General features: G+C 46.0%; 2 protein-coding genes across 2 annotated transcripts; one reads left to right on the plus strand and one right to left on the minus strand.

The window, feature by feature from the left end:
• The first annotated feature begins 4,685 nt into the window (after positions 1-4,685).
• On the plus strand, positions 4,686-18,535 carry LOC124665165 (serine/threonine-protein kinase ATR-like). Its single transcript, XM_047202569.1, is given in 17 exon segments — positions 4,686-4,842; positions 4,927-5,071; positions 5,503-5,606; positions 5,723-6,036; positions 6,120-6,244; positions 7,131-7,275; positions 7,339-7,389; positions 7,489-7,905; positions 7,995-8,070; positions 8,599-8,935; positions 9,160-10,413; positions 10,510-13,816; positions 13,895-14,141; positions 14,144-14,460; positions 16,074-16,700; positions 16,817-17,011; positions 17,127-18,535. Coding segments are annotated over 17 exon segments (7,986 nt in total). The 3' UTR covers positions 17,295-18,535.
• Positions 18,536-18,875: 340 nt separating this feature from the next.
• LOC124701920 (transcription factor BHLH3-like) lies at positions 18,876-20,300 on the minus strand. Its single transcript, XM_047234022.1, has 3 exons — positions 19,734-20,300; positions 19,260-19,616; positions 18,876-19,159 (listed from the first exon to the last, which is right to left on the minus strand). Exons 1-3 carry the CDS (start codon positions 20,298-20,300, stop codon positions 19,079-19,081), a joined length of 1,005 nt encoding a protein of 334 aa, XP_047089978.1. The 3' UTR covers positions 18,876-19,078.
• Between the last annotated feature and the right edge of the window lie 1,932 nt (positions 20,301-22,232).

Here is a 22,232-nt window from a genome sequence, read left to right on the forward strand (position 1 = left end):
CTTGGATCCCGCGGGAATCACACCTGCGGCCTATCACAAGGCAAGGGAGATGCAGGCTGCGGTGGGTATCCGATTTTTTGAGTCCTGACGGAACATGGAATATAGAGCTCCTTCAACGTTGGTTCTTACCAATTGATGTCCATGAGATTCTGAAAATTCGGCCGTCCACCAGAAACGAAGCAGATTTCATAGCCTGGAACCCTGAGAAGTCTGGGGTTTTCACCTGTAAGAAGTGCCTATCGTTTAGGGCTGGAGGAAATGCTTCGGATGGATGGACGTCAAACGACGAGTGTACGGCCGCGCGGGACTGTGCTGACTGGAAGTTGATATGGCAATGCCCAATTCCACCAAAGGTCCGTATTTTCGCTTGGAAACTAGCGAGAAATGCACTCGCAACGCAACTGAATATGCATAAAAGGGGTATGGAGACACCTGGACACCTGTTTGATATGCGGCATCGAACCTGAAAGCACTTTCCATGCCATGATCAAATGCCCACATGCACGACAACTCTGGGGAGCCATGAGTGAAGTGTGGGATATGCCAGGAAAGGAAGTGCTGTTTGAGCACAACCCGGACTGGTTCCTCCATGCCCTCAAACTTTCCAATGACAACCAGAGAGCTCCTCTCTTGATGACCTTGTGGCGTATATGGCATATACACAATGAGATTACGCACAACAAGAAACCTGCACCGACTGAAGCGTCCAAGCGATTCCTTCTGAGCTATATGGACTCTCTGAAACTTATTGAGCAACACCCGGTAATAGATGTTGTTAAGGGGAAACAGGTTATTGACCAGGGGAAAGGACCTGTGAGGCGACCGCGGTGCGAGCAGGTGCATACCTCTGTCAAACATCGATGGCGGCCACCTGAGGAGGGTTATGTCAAGCTCAATGTGGACGGTGCATTCTCACCAGATGGAAAGGCTGGGGCAGGTATGATACTCCGGAATGCTGAAGGAAGGGTGCTCTTCGCAGCTTGCGGACAGCTGCGTCCATGCGCGGATGCACTAGATGCGGAGCTGGCCGCCATGGAGGAGGGTTTGGGCTTCGCGCTGAACCGGACAACCGAACCTATCATCGTGGAGACAGATCGCGCCGAGGCGATCAAGCTAATCTCTTCCGGGTCTCCGAACCTGTCGATGTATGCCAATAGAGTTAGTGTTATTAGGGAGAGAGTTAAGGAAAGAGAGATAGGAATAAAGAAGATTAATCGCGAGGCAAACCAGGCAAGCCACGGATTAGCTTCGATAGGGAAAGGACAGAATAGAACTGAATTTTGGTTCCAGAACTTCCCGCCAGAAATCGCTGATGCGATTAAGGCTGACTGTAATATTCCTACATAATCAATAAAATCTCTTTTTCCCCGCAAAAAAAAAACGAGAGCTTTATTCCGGTTCAACCTTGGCGGAGAGCCTCCAGCCTGGGAAGGTGAGTTCAGGTTGCTCGCCACATACACCATGTGGTTTATCTTTTCGTGGGAAGGTGAGTTCTAGAGGGAACGAGGGGTACGATCGGAATACATGACTCTTTTTTTTTTTTGAGAAAAACTCTAACCCCCTTTATTCATTTCTACCCAGAATGTTTACAGGAAATGAAAGAAACAGAGGTATAACTCCCAACCAAACATGGCGACCTGCTGCAAGCGACGTTGCCGAACGCGCTAGACTATGAGCTTCGCCATTCGACCGCCGGCTCTCATGACGGAAACAGAAACCTCCCCGCTGTTCAGCCGACGTCTTGATCTCCTTGAGCACATGACTAAAGAGGCTCAGGTTATTGCTCTTCAGGCCTTGAATCACTTCCATGCAGTCCGAAGCCACCGTGACCCCTTCCACTCCCAGGTCCGCCGTGAGCGCCAAGGCCTCGCGACAAGCCATAGCTTCGAGGCAGCCAGGATGTGTAATCTCCTCAAAAACCACCGTCGAGGCACCGAGATAAACACCTGCATGGGAGCGGCAGACAGCCGCCACAGCTCCTCTATTTGATATCTTTGCAACAGCGCCGACCGTATTCACCTTGCTCTGGTTCAACGGAGGAGGGATCCATCTTGGTGCCACCGGAGGGTGCACCTTCGCTGCAACCCTAGCTCTCAAGTATAATAAGCAAGTTGGGCTTCACAATTGTGGGCTGCAGGCCATCTCAGTGGTGGACACGTATTGGGCTCAGGGGTGCACACACGGTGGAAAATAGCTGACCACCAAGGAACTTTTTGCACGACCCGGGGTTACAATGTATTGGGCTGCCGGAAAACGTCACAGATGGGCGTGACATTTCAGAATTTCGTTACGCCCAACCAAACCAGCCCAGCACAGGCTCGGTCACCCATGACATACTTTTTTTTTAATCACGGATAACATCACGGCAGACGCACCACGTGGTGAACAACATCGCGGCAATCGTTAGCATTGTTTTCTTACATCACATGTTCTGTAACTAACATCATCAAGATCGTCACAGATGTCGTTATAACCATAGGCTGCCGCCATCACGTCTGCAACAAATTGTTTTCGTCACCATTAAGAGGAAGGTTAAACCATTAAAATAACTGGGTTTTGCAGTTTTTATTGAAAAAATGGCCGCGGACAGATCCCTTAAAATCGCCTGACCCTTAGATATTTTTAAAGGGCATCGTGAACACATGCCTGAGGCCTTGTATCTAAAGTTGCGGAGGCAAATGTGTCGGTACCATTTATACCAGTCAACGCTAGTGGTTAGCAAATTTCAGCTCACGCCCCATTGTGGAACTCGTTGGACATTCGCTAGAACCTGGTCAACTTCAATGCGGTGGCAAAAATTCTCCCAAATTCACATCGAGCTTGTCCACGGTCACGCACGGTTGGAGCTCGTCCTCGACCATGCACATCGGGAGCTCATCCCCAACCACGGGCAGCGGGAGCTAGTCCTAGTTTACGCGCGGGAGGCCGTCCTCGTCCAAGCCATGCGCCCAGAATGCTCGTCCACGTCCACGTGCGGCATTCCATTCTCGTCCTTTTCCACGACCATGGAGGGCGCTCGTCCTCGTCCTCGACCATGCAACTGTGATGGAGAGTGTCGGAGGCTGGCGCAAGGGCAAGGGCGCGAAGGTGGCAAGAGGTAGGGAAGGCGGGCACCATAGATAGGGGCCGATGGGGGCAAGTTGGTGGTTGGCGGTGAATTGGACACGGAGAAGATGGGAGGAAATATGAGAGAGAGAACAAAAAACAAAATGCTCTTTTTCGTTTACAATCCAGTTTTTGGGTATCAGTTCTGGCAAGTCTATTTGAGACAGTAAAAAAAGTATATAGTGCTATGTATAGACGTTTTTAAAGGTCCAATTTTTAACGGGTATGAGGGAGTTGCTCTAACTGTCCGTGGACCAATCAAAGACAGCCATTGGACCAATCATATGGTGAAACATGGACCAATCAGAGACGAACATGTGGACCAACTAGAGGACGACAAATGTACCAATCAAAGATATACATATGCGTCAACCAGGGGAATACACGTGTCCTTCGTTTTTTTTTTCATTTCTTTTAGTCATTGGTGCTAACCAATGATTTGACGCCATGGGATCCTGTCCGGGACGTTTTACTATGAAGTTTTCCTTTTCTTTACAGTGGCTAACCGATGACTAAGTGTCTGAGACGTTTTTACCGTGCTGCATTTCTTTTTTGTCGGTTGCCACATGTCTTTTACCTAGGATGTTTTCACTGTGATGTTTTCTTTTTCGTCATGGTGGCTAACCAATGATTGCTTGACGTGTGTCTCGTATGCACGGCGTTTTCACCGTAAAGATTTCTTGTTGGTCACAGTGGCTAACCAATGATGACATTTCTTGCTCATCTCATAGCACTACTAGGGAAAGGCCTACCGCCGACGAACCAAGATTCCCTACCACTGCCACCACCTAGGTATGCCGGCGGTAGCTAGTTTTCCATCGACGTACCACCCTGGTGCGCTGGTAATAGCACCCTGGTGTGCAGGTATCTCCTACAGCCAGTGGCGCACATGCGTGCACTGACAATATCTACTCTGGTGAGCTGATGGTATTTTTATCTGATATTTTAGACATTTCTATGTATTTATCCTAAAACCTATTAATGTGGGATATAATTTTGAAGATCTCGATGCGATAGTCTCAAAAGTGAAAGTGGTTCGTAATTTAGACTCACCATTCTCAAGATATTTCATAAAAAAAAAAAAAGGAAAACTGAGACAACTCACCCTACCCTCCACATGTCCTCTTTCCTCCGGTATCCCCACCTTCCTTCCCCGTGCGACATGTGGCAAGCAGGACCACCCCTTCTCAGAAATTTTTCTAACATCACAGTACCATATGTCGCGTATGCGAAGTTCGGTCTTTTTTTCTAAGAATTCGTCGGATTTTTTTTTGAGGGGAAATAATTCGTCGGATATATTGGAAGGTTGTCCGTTGCTAGTCTTTGTATTGGGCCACTCGTTTAGCCCAACATTAGGAGCTGACAAAAGCCCACAAACGACGGAAACTCTCCGAAAAAAAAGAAAAAGGAAAGAAAAAAAAAGAAGAAAGCAAAGACGGCTGCGCTCCGCTGCCGTTCTCGGAATCCGTTTCGAAATTAGGGAGGGAAAACGGCGGAGCGCCGCCGCCGCCGCCGCCGCCGCCGAACCCTCTCCTCTCCCGCCGCCCCGGCCGCTCCGGCGGCTGCAACCACCGCCCGCCATGTCGAACTTCTCGAGCCACATCAAGGAGCTCCGGGAGCTCATCGCGGGCTCCTCCTCCTCCGCCGCCGCCGGCCCGGCCTCCGCGCACTTCGAGGCCAAGCTCCGGGAGGTGCTCCCCAGCCTCCTCCGCGACCACGTCCTCCCCTCCCCCACCGGTCCGTCTCCCCCCTCCCCGTTCCATTCCCGTCGCTCGCATGACGGCGGCGATGGGGCCGACTGACATTCTGTGGTCGATGCAGCGAACGAGAGGGAGACCACTGCGGTGCTGAAGCTGCTCACGTACACGGCGCGCCGGTTCCCCGGGGTCTTCTTCAACGGCCGCCCCGCCGAGGTCGTCCGTGTCATCGGCCGCATCCTCCCCTTCTTCGCGGACCCCGACTACCAGTAAGCACTTCCTCCCCCCTTTCCCCTATAAACCCTAGCCCAATAGCCCCCGACACTGAAAATTACAAGGATTTTAGGATTTGATTGCGAGGTTCTGTTGTAGCCACATGTTAGAGATTCGTTGCTTGGTTCCATATGTGTGAGACATGGGGGTGAATTTAGTTGGTGCCGTGTTCAAGTGAAACCCGTTGGGCCTGGGTTGTTTCTTCGCAGGGGAAAATGCTGGCTGCTTGAACAACCGATAGATGTGTCGATCTAGTAATGTTGGGTGTCTTCAAGGGATAATTGGGACCTGCACATTTAGTTTGCTTAGTTTATTTGTCCTAATGGTGCTAGTTTTCAGGGCATTCGTGTAAATCACGAGCATGCATATCACTTATGTCACATGCTACATGTTGTTTACATCTGGATGGTCTCTTCCACTGTTGCAGGTCAATCATATTCGACACGGTTTGGTCTCTTCTCTCACTTCTCCGCACGGGTGACAGAGAAGCATACAGGCAGTTCTTCTTGGATTTGATGATTGCAGTTGAAGGCCTGTGTTTCTGTTCCCTTAATTAGTTACAACTGTCAATGTAATAAATTGTACGATTTCAGCTTGTTAGGTTATGCAGAGAGGATTGAAATTGAATTTCTTGTCAATTGTAACAGATCTAGAATACGTAGCATCAAATAACACAGAGAGTGGATGTCTTGTTAAGTGCCTCTGTGGATCCTTCTCAGATATTTTGGACTCCCCTGCGATTTTTAGTGAGCTCCCAGACAGGTTCCAGCCTAAAAATGGGCCTGGCGTGCTGGTTGACCTGTCAGGTGACATGAGGTGGTGTCCATTTGCCACTTCGCTGATGAGACTCATCAACAAATGCCTTACAGATGGTACCCTGCATGTTGAAGGGCTTGTTACCATGCCATTTGTTTCCGCTGCTTGGTCTATTCTCTGCTATGGGGATGAATCCCTGCACAAGGTTGGCAGTTAGCCTTGAGCCTTCGTATATTTGCAGTTAGATTTATGTAACTTTGACACTGATTAATCAGTTTGGCTTGACAGGTTTGTTTTGATTTTGTGCGGATCGTTGCAACGGTGACGACTGTTGAGATTCTTCCTATGGAAACTATCATTCGCTCAATCACTTGGATTCTAAGCCAAGATATTAATGAGCTTTCTAATGTCCGGTATGCTCCTGTCTTGATTATCGTACTCATTCAGTGATGTTATTTGGAGAAGTTAAAAGTTACATGGTGGTGAAGATATTCCTGACGTTGGTTTTACTATGTGAAAGGAATTTATGAGATAGTAATAGTTAGATGCTTTACTAGATCACTTTGTTCTGCTGATCTTGGCTTTTTTTTTGGTTTAGCATATTTACCAGCTGATATTTATCTTTTGAAATGCTTATAATACCTTAGTTCGAACTGTGTTTTCTTTATATTTCTTCAAATGAGATAAGAAGAACCAGTATGCAGGCATCCTAGGTTGTATTAGCTTATTATAATCCATTTTTATTCTATACGTACTTTTTCAATGTTTACCTAATTATAATCCATTTTTATTCTGTCACAGGTGAATATTTGATTTCATGAATCAGTCTCTAAATAGTTCATTAGTAATGTAGACAATGAATTTGTCACCTGGAAGAAACATAGAATGCAAATCTGTAATGCTGGATTATATTTGCACTTTTTTGGTCAAGAATTATGTACTCTTTTCCCTTCACTTTGTTACAACAATACTGATCTGTTTGCCTTCTCTGGATATGCTTCATACACAATAGCCTTTTTTTTTTGTGTCAAACTACATTTTTTTTCTCGAACACATGCCAAAGCATGCATCATAATATAGGCTTTCCAAAACTTTTGTTAGTCATAACGGGGGTATTCTCGAAAAGAGTCACAATTGAGGACCTTAAGATAAGAGCATACAATGCAACAAGCATTGTACTGGTTCCCTGTGCCTAATGTTAAAAGCCTCACTTTGATGTAGATTTTATTTTGTTCTGGATATTATTGGAATGTGCACAAACATTGTCAAGTAGCATTACAGTTTATTTCGTTTCTGCAGAGATGCAGATTATGACTTTTCAATGGGTGCCTGTCTTCATGCTCTGCATTCTTCGTGTCCTGGTTATATTGTTGAATCCACGGCTGCTGATATTGTCAATGTTTTTGCAAGAGCAGTACAGACCAGCAGAAGCTCAGAGCTTCAGGTTAACAACTATATCTCCCTGGTTTTTGTGGGTTCTTCCATGTACTAATGCTACCTTTTGCAGGCTGCGATGTGTAATGCATACAAGAGAATAGTAGAATTCTGCCCGCCACAAGTATGGAATCCAGAGATCCTTCTGAAGTTGCTGTACTTGCCCAAGCCTTATAGCAAACTAACTGAATGCATTTGGCTGGTTGTTGACAAATTCGGTCAGAGTTCTATATCTGTGGAGGACAGAGGTGATCGAGGCAGCTTTCATGAGAAATCTGAAATATCTGACCTGCCAAAAGCGGGCCAGAAAAGAATAGCTCGGAACCAGGAAAATATTTGTTACAAACGTCGAAAGGTTTCAGAATCACAATCGTCTGCTGATTCATCTATGACTAAATTATCTTCTGCTGGCATAAGACATAAACTAGCAAAAGATTATGCCTATGATCTTCAACTGTCACTAAGCTCATGCATCAAGTTCTTATCACCTGACAATCATAATGCTTATCCATTGGAGCCTGAGATTGCTATACAAGTGCTTAGTCTTCTCTGTCTTTCGCTCTGCGTAAACCCAAAGACAAGTCTGTTTATTAGAATTTCTAAGCAAGTTCTATCCTGGATCCCTTGGATCTGCAAGCAGGTAGGCAGAAATCATGAAGCTGCATGTAATTGATTTTAGTTTGTCATCGTTTGTTAACTTGACTTTCTAACCATTATTGACTGATGCAGACAACCGAGAAATGTTTGTTTTCCTTTGACGTATTACTATATTTCGAAGCTCTTCAGACTGTAATGCTTCTCCGATGTAAGGTTTTTCTCCTTTTGCATTTTTGACATGCCATGTTGCAACTCATGTGAAGTATATATGAGATCTTAGGTTGCTTTAGCTATAACAAATGCATTACTTCTTAATATCCCTTTTGAGGTTTTTGTAATCCTGTTTTGTGTTTACATCCTTGCTTGTGTAGCATAGGCTTATTCAATACAACTTCTTGGAATGACTTGGACACTATATAAGGTAGCTCACTAAATAATTTTGATGGGCTGTTTCTGTAAGCCCAGCTTATAGACCCTGCATGCTTACATCCCCAACAATCCATCCTTCCCTGAATCAAATCATCGAGAACATAGAGCAGCACTTGAACCTATCAGAATCAGAAGGTTATAAATATGAATAAGGGATCTACTGATGCCATTGTCCTAGGATAAGCTTATAAGCCTCGTAGCTTTGATCTTAGGCCAGACCTAACATTCATGGATACATGATGATGTAGTCATGTAGCTCTCTTTCTTTCAATTTTATTGTTCACTTCATGTCCGAATGTCTATGTAGCCTCTCATCCTGGAGATACTGGACTATTTGAAGATGAAGCTCGGTTGATTGGTGACACTGGTGAAGACTATGTTGATCTTGTTAATTTGCTGAAACGGATGTGGTCTGACAGTCATGCTTCCACTCAAGCATGTTTGGACTGGAAGTTAAAATGCCTTATGGTACAAGTTATTGCCAAGATTGGCGATAAACTGAATACTGAATGTTACCTTGAAGTCCTTGAACTGGCTACCCATAGTGAATCTGCGGAGGTTCAAAATGAGGCTCTTATGTCACTACCCATTATTGTAATGTACACTGGTCCTAGGATGCTCGGAGTGATGTTCAAGAAACTTGAGTAAGTAAATATGCTTCCTTTTCCTTGATTTCAGACTATGCATTTTATGAAACAAAACATGTTCTGGTTAGGTTATGGACTTATGGTTACCAAATATTATTGAAGGCATTCCCTTGGTCGAGGAATGTTAATTTATCTGCATTTGCTTCTAACAAAACTGCACTTAATTTGTTTTCCTAGTTCTGCAAGATCTGATAGCCTCGAGTTGGCTTGTGTTTCTTCAGGTTGTTTGGTGATTTAGGATCTGAGCAAGTGTGGAAATGTATTGCCTTTTCACTTGGCCTCCTCTCTTGTTTAAATGGAACCACTAATGTTACTGACAAAGCAGGGAGCAGTTGCAAGCTGTTCGTGGACAAGAAGGCAAAGCAACCAGTCTCAACATTAGATCTTCTCTTAAAAGGTTTCTGTTGCCCTCAGTGTGATATCAATACTGTCAATGCTAAAGAGCAAATTTCTGTTGTGGACATGGCAGTAATGCAAGCTGAAAATGTTGGCTTGAAAAGTAACATATTGAAGGCCCACATACTTTTCTTCAAGTTCCTCTATGCACAGACTTCCAAAGAATGTATCATTTCTATGGTTGAAGTTTTGCCACGAGTATTGCGACATTCTAGCAGAGAGGTTCTCCTTGAGATGAAAATTAAGTGGCTAAAATGTATTGATTTTCTACTGCTTAATGGAATGAAAGATGTCAGAGATGCATTTTCTCTTGTAGTATGCTGCTTCTTGGAAAACAGAGTTATGGACATTCTGTTCTCAGATGAAGTGGAAATGAAGGGGGGGACCAAAGAAGTCAACTTCATGGACAAAATAAAGCATGCTTTCGCACAAGCTGGAGAATCTCACGTTCTACTGACTCTTTTGGAATCAACTGCTACAGTTATGCAAGCTAGTGATACTCAAGGAGAAGTGTTTTTCTGCTCATTTGTATTGCTTATTGCTCAGCTTGATAACCCCGATCCCATTGTAAGGAAGACCGCATCGAGATTACTTCGCAGATGCTGTACTTACTGTTTCAAAGGAGGAATAGAACTTTTCCTCTCGAAGAACTTCCGTGTTAGAGATAATTTATATGATTATCTGTCATCTAGACTTGTGAGTCATCCTGCAGTGATCAGTGAATTTGCTGAGGCTGTTTTTGGGATTAAGACTGAAGAGCTGATTAGGAGAATGGTTCCATCAGTCATACCAAAGCTTATTGTGTCTCACCCAAAGAGCGACCAAGCAGTTATTACTCTGCATGAACTGGCAAACCATCTAAACACTGAACTAGTACCATTGATTGTTAATTCATTACCTAAAGTGCTCTCCTTCGCTCTATTTTATGAAGATGGGAAGCATTTGCCATCTGTTCTACAGTTTTATCATACTGAAACTGGAACTGATAGCAAAGAGATATTTGCAGCTGCTTTGCCAACACTGCTTGATGAGATCATATGTTTTCCTGGAGAATCTGATCACACTGAGACAGATAGAAGGTAACTTCTCTTTTCATCATAGACACAGCTGTCCACATACTTCTCTCACAATTAGGCATAATGTTGAACGAGTTGTAATGTAGTTTTGATTTTCAGGACAACAAAAATCTCGCCAACAATACAGAATATTGCAAGAATTTTGACAGGCAATGACACCCTTCCTGAGTTCTTGAAGAATGATTTTGTCAGACTTCTCAATAGCATTGACAAGAAGATGCTTCATTCTGATGACACAAAAATTCAAAAACAAGCTCTCCAGCGTATACGGAAGTTAGTTGAGATGATGGGCCCTTATCTGAGTACACATGCACCAAAGATTATGGTTCTGTTGATTTTTGCCACTGATAAGGAAGCTCTTCAAATGGATGGTCTTGATGTGCTACATTTTTTTATAAAGCAATTGGCTGAGGTATCACCGACGAGTATCAAGTATGTTATGTCCCAAGTTGTAGCTGCTTTCATTCCATCTCTGGAAAGGTGCAAAGAACGTGCTTCTGTGCACCTGAGCAAAACTGTTGAAATCCTGGAAGAACTTATTGTGAAAAACAACAAGTTGCTTAAACAGCACATACGTGAATTGCCGTTGTTGCCTAGCTTACCATCTTTGTCGGAGGTAAACAAAGTAATACAGGAAGCCAGAGGATCAATGACTTTGCAAGATCATCTAAAGGATGCTGTTGATGGTCTTAATCATGAGAGCTTGAATGTAAGGTACATGGTAGCATGTGAGTTGAGTAAATTATTCAAGGCCAAACGGGAGAATATTACCGCCCTTATAATTGGTGAAGATATTTCTGATTTGGATGTAATTAGCGCTTTGATTACGGCTTTACTTAAAGGATGTGCTGAGGAATCAAGGACAATTGTTGGCCAGAGATTGAAATTAGTTTGTGCTGATTGTCTTGGTGCACTGGGTGCAGTTGATCCTGCTAAGTTCAAGGTGATTTCGTGTGAGCGCTTTAAGATTGAATGTTCAGATGATGATCTTATATTTGAGTTGATCCACAAGCATCTTGCAAGGGCATTCAGAGCTGCTTCTGACACTACAGTACAAGATTCTGCTGCCTTGGCTATTCAAGAGCTACTGAAATTGGCTGGCTGTCAATCTTTACCCAACGAAGATAATGGGAAGGATTCAAGTAGTTGTGAAATGAGCAAAAGGGGCCAGAAGTTGTGGGGACGTTTTTCTAGTTATGTTAAGGAAATAATTGCACCGTGCTTGACATCAAGATTTCATCTTCCTAACGTGAGTGATGCTGCTCTACTCGGCCCAATATACCGTCCAACCATGTCTTTTAGAAGATGGATATATTATTGGATTAGAAAGTTGACATCACACGCAACTGGATCGCGTTATGGTATTTTCAGTGCATGTCGGGGAATTGTTCGGCATGACATGCCAACTGCACTCTATCTTCTACCCTACTTGGTTTTAAATGCTGTTTGCTATGGAACCCCAGAGGCTCGGCAAAGTATCACCGATGAAATTTTGTCTGTTCTCAATGCAGCTGCTTCAGAAAGTAGTGGGGCTACTGTTCATGGTATTACTGGGGGACAGAGTGAGGTTTGTGTTCAGGCGATCTTCACTTTACTTGATAATCTTGGGCAATGGGTTGATGATCTCAAACAGGAAATCGCTCTATCCCAGTCTAGTCATGCCATGGCTGGGAAGCATGCAGGTAAACTGAAAAATGATGGCCAAGATCAATTGCTGGTGCAGTGTAGCAATGTTGCGGAGCTGCTGGCTGCTATACCTAAAGTTACTCTAGCTAAGACATCTTTTAGATGTCAAGCTCATGCTCGTGCTCTAGCATATTTTGAATCTCATGTCCGAGAGATGTCTGGTTCCTCTAATCCAGCTGCAGAGTATAGTGGCACTTTTTCAGATGATGACATCTCTTTTCTCATGGAAATATATGGAGGATTGGATGAGCCCGATGGTCTATTAGGTTTAGCTAATCTGAGGAAATCATCAAGTCTACAAGATCAATTAATCATCAATGAGAAAACTGGAAACTGGGCTGAAGTGCTAACACTATGTGAACATGCTTTGCAAATGGAACCTGATTCTGTCCACAGACATTGTGATGTTCTCAACTGTTCGCTGAACATGTGCCACCTTCAAGCCATGATTGCACATGTAGATGGTTTGGTGTGCAGAATACCTCAGTATAAGAAAACTTGGTGCATGCAAGGAGTGCAAGCAGCTTGGAGATTAGGGAGATGGGATCTCATGGATGAGTACCTACCTGAGGCAGACAAAGGTCTTGTGTGCAGCAGTTCTGAGAATAGTGCTTCGTTTGACATAGGTCTTGCTAAGATATTCAAGGCAATGATGAACAAAGACCAGTTTATGGTTGCTGAAAAGATTGCCCAGTCCAAGCAAGCATTGCTTGTTCCATTGGCTGCAGCAGGCATGGACTCATACATGCGTGCATATCCCTACATTGTAAAGCTCCACATGCTGTGCGAGTTGGAAGACTTCAACTCGCTGCTGGGAGACGAGTCATTTCTCGATAAATCGTTCAGTGCAGATGATCCAAATTTTCTGAAATTAACAACAGACTGGGATAACCGTCTTAGATGTACACAATCATCTCTGTGGGCAAGGGAGCCTTTGCTTGCTTTCCGGCGGATGGTTTATAATCTGAGTCATATGAATTCTCAAGTTGGGAACTGCTGGCTTCAGTACGCTAAGCTCTGCCGTTCGGCTGGTCACTATGAAACAGCCCACCGTGCAATACTGGAAGCAGACGCATCGGGTGCTCCTAACGTTCACATGGAGAAGGCAAAGCACCTCTGGAATATACGGAAATCTGATAGTGCTATAGCTGAACTTCAGCAAACACTTCTGAACATGCCTGCGGAGGTTTTGGGAAATGTTGTCCTTTCCTCCCTTTGCAGCCTTTCTCTCGCATTGCCAAATGCACCTTTCTCTGCAACACAAGCATCAAAAGAGAATCCAGATGTGTCTAAAACCCTTCTTCTTTATACTAGATGGATCCACAATACAGGGCAAAAACAGAGCGAGGAAATCAGATGTCTCTACAATAGAGTAGCAGAATTGCGGCCAAAATGGGAAAAAGGTTTCTTTTGCATGGCAAAGTTTTTGGATGATTTACTTGTTGATGCTAGGAAACGCCAGGAAGATAAGAAATTCACAGGTGGAGTTGGATCTGTCACTCCTAGCTCTGCTGGCCCTTTAAGTACCCAAGCTCAAGAGAAGCCTTGGTGGGAATTGCTTCCAACAGTCTCACTATGTTATGCAAAAGGACTTCACAAAGGACACAAGAATCTTTTTCAAGCATTACCACGGTTGCTTACTCTTTATTTCGAATTTGGAAACATATACATCAGAGATGACAATTCCTCCAATGGAGGAATGGTAACCGTTCATAATAGGGTAAAATTTTTTTCACATGTAAATTTTCCTCATTATTTTGAATTTTTTAAAAGATCTGATCATCCCATCTAATTGCAGATGTTAAGCATCATTCGTGGGTCCTCGAGGGATCTACCAACTTATCAGTGGCTGACTGTGCTCTCCCAATTGATATCCCGCATTTGTCATCAGAATGGTGATGTTGTCAAAACTGTCAGATACATTATCACGTGTGTGTTACAGGCATACCCTCAGCAAGCACTTTGGATGATGGCTGCGGTGTCAAAGTCAACAGTTTCTGCAAGACGAGAAGCAGCTACTCATATATTAAACTCAGCAAAGAAGGGCTGTCGGAAGGGGGCAATGTTGCACTGTTTAATCAGTTTCCTTCTCTAATAGAACATCTGATTAAGCTGTGCTTTCATCCAGGGCAGGCCAAGGCTAAGGCAATAAATATCTCAACTGAGTTCAGTTCCTTGAAAAGAATGATGCCACTAGGAATTATCTTACCTGTCCAGCAGTCTCTAACCGTGACTCTGCCATCGTACGATTCAAATATGTCAGGTCAATCTACTTTTCACCCGTTTTCGGTATCTGAGCATCCTACTATAGCTGGAATAGCGGATGAGGCAGAGATCCTTTCTTCTCTTCAGAAACCAAAGAAGGTATGCACATCCATATATATTTAATACTGCCTTGATAATTACACATGTTTGAGGAGCAGCAGCTGTCTATACATAGTGAAGTTTGTGTAGGAAAGTAGTCCTAGATTCCTTTAGAGCTCGTTTGGTATCTAGGCATTCCTTATAAAATCGTGGAATTCATTTGGCAATTCCAATGATAACCTGTTTGGCTGCCGAGAAATTGTAGCGTCATTTCATTTGACAATTCCTCTGAAATGACGCCATGCGTTAGGTCGATTCCCGTTCTCAACCTGTCTTTTGTGTGGAAATCTCCTCCTGAACAACCGAACAAAATAGAAACCCCACATCGCTGCCTTGGATCTTGCTGCCCTGCCGGTGACACTCGCCATGGATCCTCCCCAACTCGCGGGAAGAGGACGTCTAGGAAGGGCAGCGTGCGGATCTGCAAGCCACAGGGGGTGTTCCAGTGGCCGGAGCTGCGCCGCCATCGTCGCCGGTGACCTCGAGAGTAGCCATGGACGAGGAAGCTCCTGCTCCTCCCTGACCCGGACTCACCGGTCCAGCCACAGCCGCCGCCCTCGGCCACCTGCAGCCCCAGGGACGGCGACGTCTAGACTCCTCATTCCGGCCCTGATCTGCAGCACCGGCACACGGCGCAGGATGCGTCGTCCCTGCCGTGCGTCTCCACCACTGGCCTGCCAGAAGGGACGACGACGACGGCGTTTTGCGTGGGTTAGCGAGCCCTGGCCACTCCCTTCTACTGACTGAACCCCCAATCAATTTTTCCCAATCGTAACAAGATACTGAACAATTCCTCAAAAAAAAAAGATACTGAACAGGATAGAAGATGTTCAAGAGGAAGACAGATAGATCACCACTACTGATCAGCTTAGATGTTTACTTCTCCAGTACCAAGATTTTCTTTCTGTATGCTTGCTGCCATCGGTGAGATTCTGAGGTTGATTTTGTAGCTCACCTTAGCTGCTGTTTGATGTCGTAGCCCACTGAAGGTGTTGCATGATTCAGACACAATTTGCATTTGCAGAGCAGTAGTCACTTAATTAGTAGTCTATGTGATTATTAGTTGATCTTGTGAATCACATGTGCTTGATCTTGTAAGTTTGTGTGTGTTTATTCTTTGTTTTTTGGAAAATATCCAACTTGACTTTATTTCTCTAGATTAACTTGGATTTTCTCCCTGGCATCATTTCAAGAATTGAAACCATGTATATTTTTTAAGGAAAAGATCATGTTTTTAATATGCATCAGTTTCATATGGAATTCAGTTCATTTACAAATCTATGTGGCAGCCAAACAAGTATGTAGTATTGGAATCTCAATGTAAATGAAATGAATTCCTAAGTTCATTTCATTTATACAAAATGAATTGAATACCTAGATGTCAAACGAACTCTTATGGATGGTGGACATCATGGGATTGTGGGTGCAAGTCGTTGTTTGGATATTGTGTGGGAGAATGGGAGCTATCCAGGGTCCAGATCGTTTCTTTGCACTCATTTAATCACACTTTTGCCCGTTTATGATTTGTTTTCATTTTGAAGGGTCAAAACTAGCTAGTCATACTTCACTAGGTTTTAATGGTAACTGACAAGCATGATCATACTGGATGCCAGGTCGTGTTCCTTGGAAGTGATGGAGTCGCTCGCCCCTTTTTATGCAAACCGAAGGATGATCTTAGGAAGGATTCACGTATGATGGAGTTCAATGCCGTGATCAACCGTCTCCTCTCCAAAGTTCCTGAGAGCCGCAGGAGAAAGCTTTATATCAGAACCTTTGCAGTGGTTCCACTTACAGAAGATTGTGGACTAGTAGAATGGGTGCCCAACACGCGTGGTCTTCGGCATATTCTTCAGGACATATACATAACTTGCGGGAAGTACGATAGGATGAAAACAACCTCGCAAATCAAGAGGCTATATGATGAATGCCATGCTAGCAAAATGGCTGAAGACGTGATGCTGAAAACAAAAATTCTTCCACTGTTCCCCCCAGTTTTCCACAAGTGGTTCTTGATGACATTCTCTGAACCAGCTGCATGGTTTCGTGCCAGATTAGCATATGCACATACTGCTGCAGTCTGGTCGATGGTTGGGCACATTGTTGGGCTTGGTGACAGGCACGGTGAAAACATCCTTATTGATGCGACAACCGGGGACTGTGTGCATGTCGATTTCAGCTGCCTGTTTGATAAGGGTTTGCAGCTTGAGAAGCCAGAGGTGGTGCCGTTTAGGCTTACGCAGGTAAGCAATAAAACCTTGTCTTGCAGTTTCTTTCTAGCAGCAGCTTATCCAACACACTGAATCTGATTTTTGTTACAAGTATTATTAACATGGGCATGCTAACTTTGCAATTCCAGAACATGATCGACGGCTTGGGCATCACCGGATACGAAGGCGTCTTTCTGAAGGTCTGCGAAATCACTCTGTCGGTTCTCAGGGGTCACAAGGAGGCGCTCATGACCGTCCTCGAGACCTTCATCCACGACCCGCTTGTAGAGTGGACCAAAACCAGCAAATCCAGCGGAGGCGAGGTCCGCAACCCACAGGCGCAGGTATTACTGACATCGCACATTAGCACCGATGCCACTGATATATGTACATACTTGTGCACTGGTAAACAAACCGTGTCGCTCTTCTGACACTGCCTCTCGCTTCGAATGATTGCAGAGGGCCATCGCGAACATCACCGCTAGGCTCCAGGGAGTCGTGGTGGGCGTCAATGCTGCCCCCTCGCTGCCGCTCTCCGTGGAAGGCCAGGCACGCCGCCTGATCGCCGAGGCGGTCTCCCACAAAAACCTCGGCAAGATGTACATCTGGTGGATGCCCTGGTTCTAACACTCTAACAGGTCCCTCCTCACCCTCCACACGCTGCTAATGTATGTCTTCTCCCTGACCTTGGATGAAATGGAGGTAGATATAGGTTTAAAAGGCAGCTAGCGGCATTTTGTCACTGACCCTTTAGCTGGCTTGGTTAGGCTGTCAGCTACTGAACATACTCATACAAGGAGACATTTTTGGGTCTTAATATTTGCAAAAAAGTTTCACCATTGTCATGCTATTTGTAGCGATTATTTTGGGCTTGGTGACATTTGACAGTTAACACGTGCATGTATTTCTCTGTTGGGGTCATGGCCTGTTGATGGGCACTACCAATGCAGCCATGCCACCAACTGAAGAGATCCAAAGCAGTTGTCATGGGCGTCAAACTGCCAGCCGCATCTCAAGCAGCGGAATATCATGGGCAAAGCTGAGCAACCGCCCATCCATGACCATGATCCATCTCCATCCCGTTGCAAACAGTTGCATTCTCCTTTTTTTTTTTTTGAGGGAACCTGGCATTCTCTTCTTACTTCTGAAGTATCTTTTAATACTGGAACCTGGCATTGTTATCCGATTATTGATGTTCTGATGAAAGGGTTGCTGCTCTTGTTCTTGGCCTGGAACAAGAGTACAAACTCTGGAGTTTAGATTGGCCGACTTTCTGCATGAGTCTGAAGAGAAGAGCCAAACAGAACTTTTTTGTTAAAAAAGAAGTGGTAGTCGGTGGTGCCCTGCAAAAAGTGCTTCCTCTAGGGCATTACAAAACCATGATAGCTGACCCTTGGCGCATTACAAAATTCAGACCCCCTTTTTTTGTAAGGGCAACTAGAAATCGCTGAAGGAAGAAAACTGGGCAGGCAGGTTGGCAGGCTGCTAACGGACACGATCTTTGTCTGCTCGGCCGGTCTACTATAGGGTTGTAGATAGATTAGGGGTCAATGGTGGGTAGCTCCAGCTCGAGGATTATGCTTAACTAATCGGCGGTCCCGGCCCTCTTTGTGGGAACAAGGCCAAGAGATACGACAAAGAGGCACTGATCCGCTTAGGTGGTGAATCTTTTTGCTCATCTCACACATATAGAAGGAAAATTGACAAAAAAAAACTTGCCTTCTCTATCAAATACGTATGTCCCAATCTACCTGTCATCCATGTCTTCATCATCAGTGAAGATGTCCTTATTTTTTACATGATGATTATCAGTTGGTGCTAACTATACATGTCTTCATCATCAGTGAAGATGTTCTAATACTTTTACATGATGATTGGTTATCAGTTGGTGCTAATCTTACATGTCTTCATCATCAGTGAAGACGTGTTTATTTTTACACGATGATTGAGTATCAGTTTGTGCTAACCATATACATGTCTTCATCATCGTCAGCAGTGAAGATTTGAGGAATGCAAAGCAAGGGATGTTGCTGTGAGAACTGGTAGTGTGTTTTTTACATGATGATTCAGCATCAGTTGGTGCCCAGCATTACCCATGTCAAAGAACATCATGAGCATTGACTTGAAGCTGAGATGCACGATGCTTTCGCTTTCTCTGATAGAGCAGGAGATGCAGCAACATGGCTCGTAAAGGAAAAGTGCAGCAAAGGCGATGGATAATCAATCATTCATCAGAAAGGCGCCGATCTTTGTTAACAGGAGAGGAAGAGAGTCTTGATCACGGCGACATTGTTATGATTTGCTAAAAAGGTCGATCCTTTCTCGCTGCTGCTGCTGCTGCTGCTAGTGCTAACCCTACTGCTACTTTATTATCATCATTGTTCTTGCTGCTGCTTAAACTGCATCTTGGTCTACAAGCAGCCGCCTCCGTAGCCGGCGTTCTTGAAGAGCTGCTGCTTGATGGCGTCTGCGCTGAGCATCTCCCTCTGCATCTGCAAGCAAAAACCAGTTGGAATCAGTTAACTGATTCTTGGACAGCTGAAGAAGAATGAATGCACGGCCATGGCGGCTGCTGAATTTACTGTGGAGTACCTCGGAGCAGGAAGCGTGCATGGCGAAGTCGCTGAAGCAGCTGACGACGCACTGCTGGATGTCGAGCCCCAGCACGTCGAGGGTGTTGACGGTGGAGAGCAGCAGCCCCGGCTTGGCGGCGCAGTAGATCTCCACCCGGGTGTCCTGGCCGTCCTCCTTGCGCTCCACCTCGAACTTGGGCGTGTTCCTGGCCAGCATCTCGCTCGGGTTGAGCTCCCGGAACACGCTCAGCAGCGCCGGCGCCGGCGTGTCTGCGTCAGGCTGCTGCTCCTCCAGCTCCTCCTGCAGCCGCCGGATCCGCTCCAGCAGCTCCTTCATGTAGTCGATGGTGTCCCCCAGGATCGACGTCCTGTCCATCTGCTCCAAATCCACACCAAGAACAGGTTCAGATTTCTCAACGATGCTCTAGTTCTTGCCCCCGCTGTGCAAGATTGATGGATTGCTGAACAAAAAAAAGGAATGCGCTTTCAGTACCTTGCTGATCTTGGGCACGACGGAGCGGAGCATGGAGAGGCGGTCGTTGAGGCGCTTGCGGCGGCGGCGCTCGGCCATGAGGTTCTTGGACGGCATGCCCTCGACCCGCTTCTTCCTGGACGCGGGGGCCGCCGCCGCCGGCATCCCGAACCCGTCCGCCGCCGCCGCCAGCAGCCCGGGCTCCACCTTGCAGGCGCCGAGCCCGCCGTCCGCCGCCTTGGACTCCAGCGCGTCGAGGAACCCCATCTCGCCGCCGCCGTACCCGACGGCATTGAAGGGGACGACGCCGCCGCCGTAGACCTCGCTGAGGCAGTCGAAGCCCGGCCCCGGCGCTTGCTGATGCTGCTGCTGCTGGTGGTGCGGAGCGTGGTCGTAGGAGGCAGTGAAGGTCGGCAGGACGCTGACGGTGGCCTGGTGCCGCTCCTGGAAGCAGTCAGCCATGGCGGCTCCCCCGCCGCAGGCCGGGGAGAAGAAGTCCCCCATGGCATTGCACTCCCCCCACGCGCCGGCCTGGTCCCTCCTCACGGAGAAGAGCTCCTCCAAGAATGCCTGCTCATCCAGCTCCATTCCTTCCTCCTCCAAGCTTTCTTCCCCTTCTTGCTTAATAATGGATTGGGAGAGGGAAGTTGTGTGCCTGGTCCGTCTCTGAGAGATAGAGAGAGAGATGGGAGGGGAAGAAGGTGGTGCTGTCAATGGTGAGGGAGAATCAGGTATCAGGGGGATTAATATATGGGAGGAAGGGGGGACAATTATTCCCTGTAATGAATGGTGAACAGTGGTGTTAAGGTAGGTTTTGTGGTTCCATTAGGGAGTGCATGCATGCAGTTACAGCCTAGGGATGTGATTGGATTGGAAAGGAATCATGCCTTTCCACTCTTCTCATCCATCTGCCTTAATCTTTGTTTAATCCTCTAGGCCCTTGCTCACTGTCAATCACACAACTCAGGTCTTGTAGTGTTGTGACCTGTGAGCTAGTGGTACTACCTGGGTAGTGATGAAGGATAACAGTGATAGGGTTCAGGGAATCAGGGTTAGCATAGTCCCCATTGCTCTTCTCGTGTGTAATGAGAAGCGATTACGCGGCTGTGGCCTGTGGGGAATAGGCAGAAAGGGTGACAGGAGATTGAGAGATATGATGTCTCTGTTGGACGTAAAGGCCGGCTAATTATGGCGTCGGAGAAAAACATTGCACCAGGTGCTGTGTGTGTGTGTTTTGTTCCTGAAAGAATGCAAGGCAAGACTCATGTGAACATGCAGAGGCCTCATGAATCATGATGAAACGATCCCAAGATTTGCTTCTCCATGGTTCGCAGCTCATAAACGGCCTGGCCCATCTGTGATACAAAATGTTTCCGTTTTGGTTTATTTACATTGGTTCACGGATACAAGTTCGGCTATGCCTTCCGCTTGTCCTCTTGGTGACCCAACGGCAAAACTCATTTTTGATTAAAAATATATATATTACAAGGTTAATTTACATAGTGCAAATGGAAAAGAAAGGATACTAAACTAAAAAAAAAAAGAACTAGATAGCTCTATCTAGGGTTTGCAGCGGACGCGCCGCCTACTCGTCACCTCCTTGGTCAGGTCGACGAGATCTGGCTCTTGCCACGAGTAAGGCCAATACAGGTCTGTTGGTGGCGCCGAAGGGACCAGTGCAGATGCGGCCCATTAATCCCATGGTGACGCTGCAGGTGGGGCCGGTGCAGAAGGAGTTTGCGCATGAGGGGCTCAAGCTATGGAGTCCCCGACGGCGTGGCAGGACGTCGGTGTGCGAGCTCAGACTCCCGTAGAAGCGGAGATGGCCAGCCTTAGAGCGTCGTCCATATCACAGAAGACTAGCGAGAGTAGAAGGTGAAGTGGGTGCGCATACGTTGCCATGCGGAAGTGGGCGGACACGCGCGGGGCTTGCGGCGCATCCGCGCTGACGCATTCCGACAATAAATATGGGCTACGATTGGATCGGTGAGCATACCCCGGTCCATTTACATCGGCCCATCAGATGAGCTTTTGTGTACGTCTTTCTATCTTCACGGAGCAAAACAAACCATCTCGATATGTTTGCGCCGTTTGCGCCACGCCGCTGGAGAAATGGCCCCGAAAAGGTTGGCGCACAAGGCATGGCTGACGAAACTTGTGAAAAAGATTGTATCCTGGAGCCGTCAATCTAGCACCGTCACTTACTTTAGTAACATGCCATGCGTGCAGGGTTAAAGGTAGCAAATGTCATCGTTACCGATGTGATTCTTGGATGAGGTTAGTGGAGGTAGGAGTCACCGGGAAAGATCCAAAACAATCTTTCTGGGATGGCCATCGCAGGACGCAGACTTTCACTCCCTTGGAAAGGGCCTTACCGCACTTGATGATCATCCTCCCTGAACTTGAACTGAAATATAGAACCAGTGCTGTAGGATAAAGTTTGTGCACGGACGACCCTATGTGTGATCAAACTTGTGACAAAGATTGTTACTCATCCTCAGAATGAATCTGTAGAGATGT

This window comes from Lolium rigidum, chromosome 1 (genome assembly GCF_022539505.1).
Source record: "Lolium rigidum isolate FL_2022 chromosome 1, APGP_CSIRO_Lrig_0.1, whole genome shotgun sequence".
Classification (NCBI taxonomy): Eukaryota; Viridiplantae; Streptophyta; class Magnoliopsida; order Poales; family Poaceae; genus Lolium; species Lolium rigidum.

Excerpts from the sequence above, each read along its gene's own strand:
- LOC124701920 (XM_047234022.1), bottom strand. The coding sequence starts at position 20,300 with ATGGAGCTGGATGAGCAGGCATTCTTGGAGGAGCTCTTCTCCGTGAGG. Across the intron at positions 19,617-19,733 it reads TCGTGCCCAAGATCAGCAAG|ATGGACAGGACGTCGATCCT; the intron begins GTACTGAAAGCG and ends GATTTGGAGCAG. Across the intron at positions 19,160-19,259 it reads TGCACGCTTCCTGCTCCGAG|ATGCAGAGGGAGATGCTCAG; the intron begins GTACTCCACAGT and ends TTTTGCTTGCAG.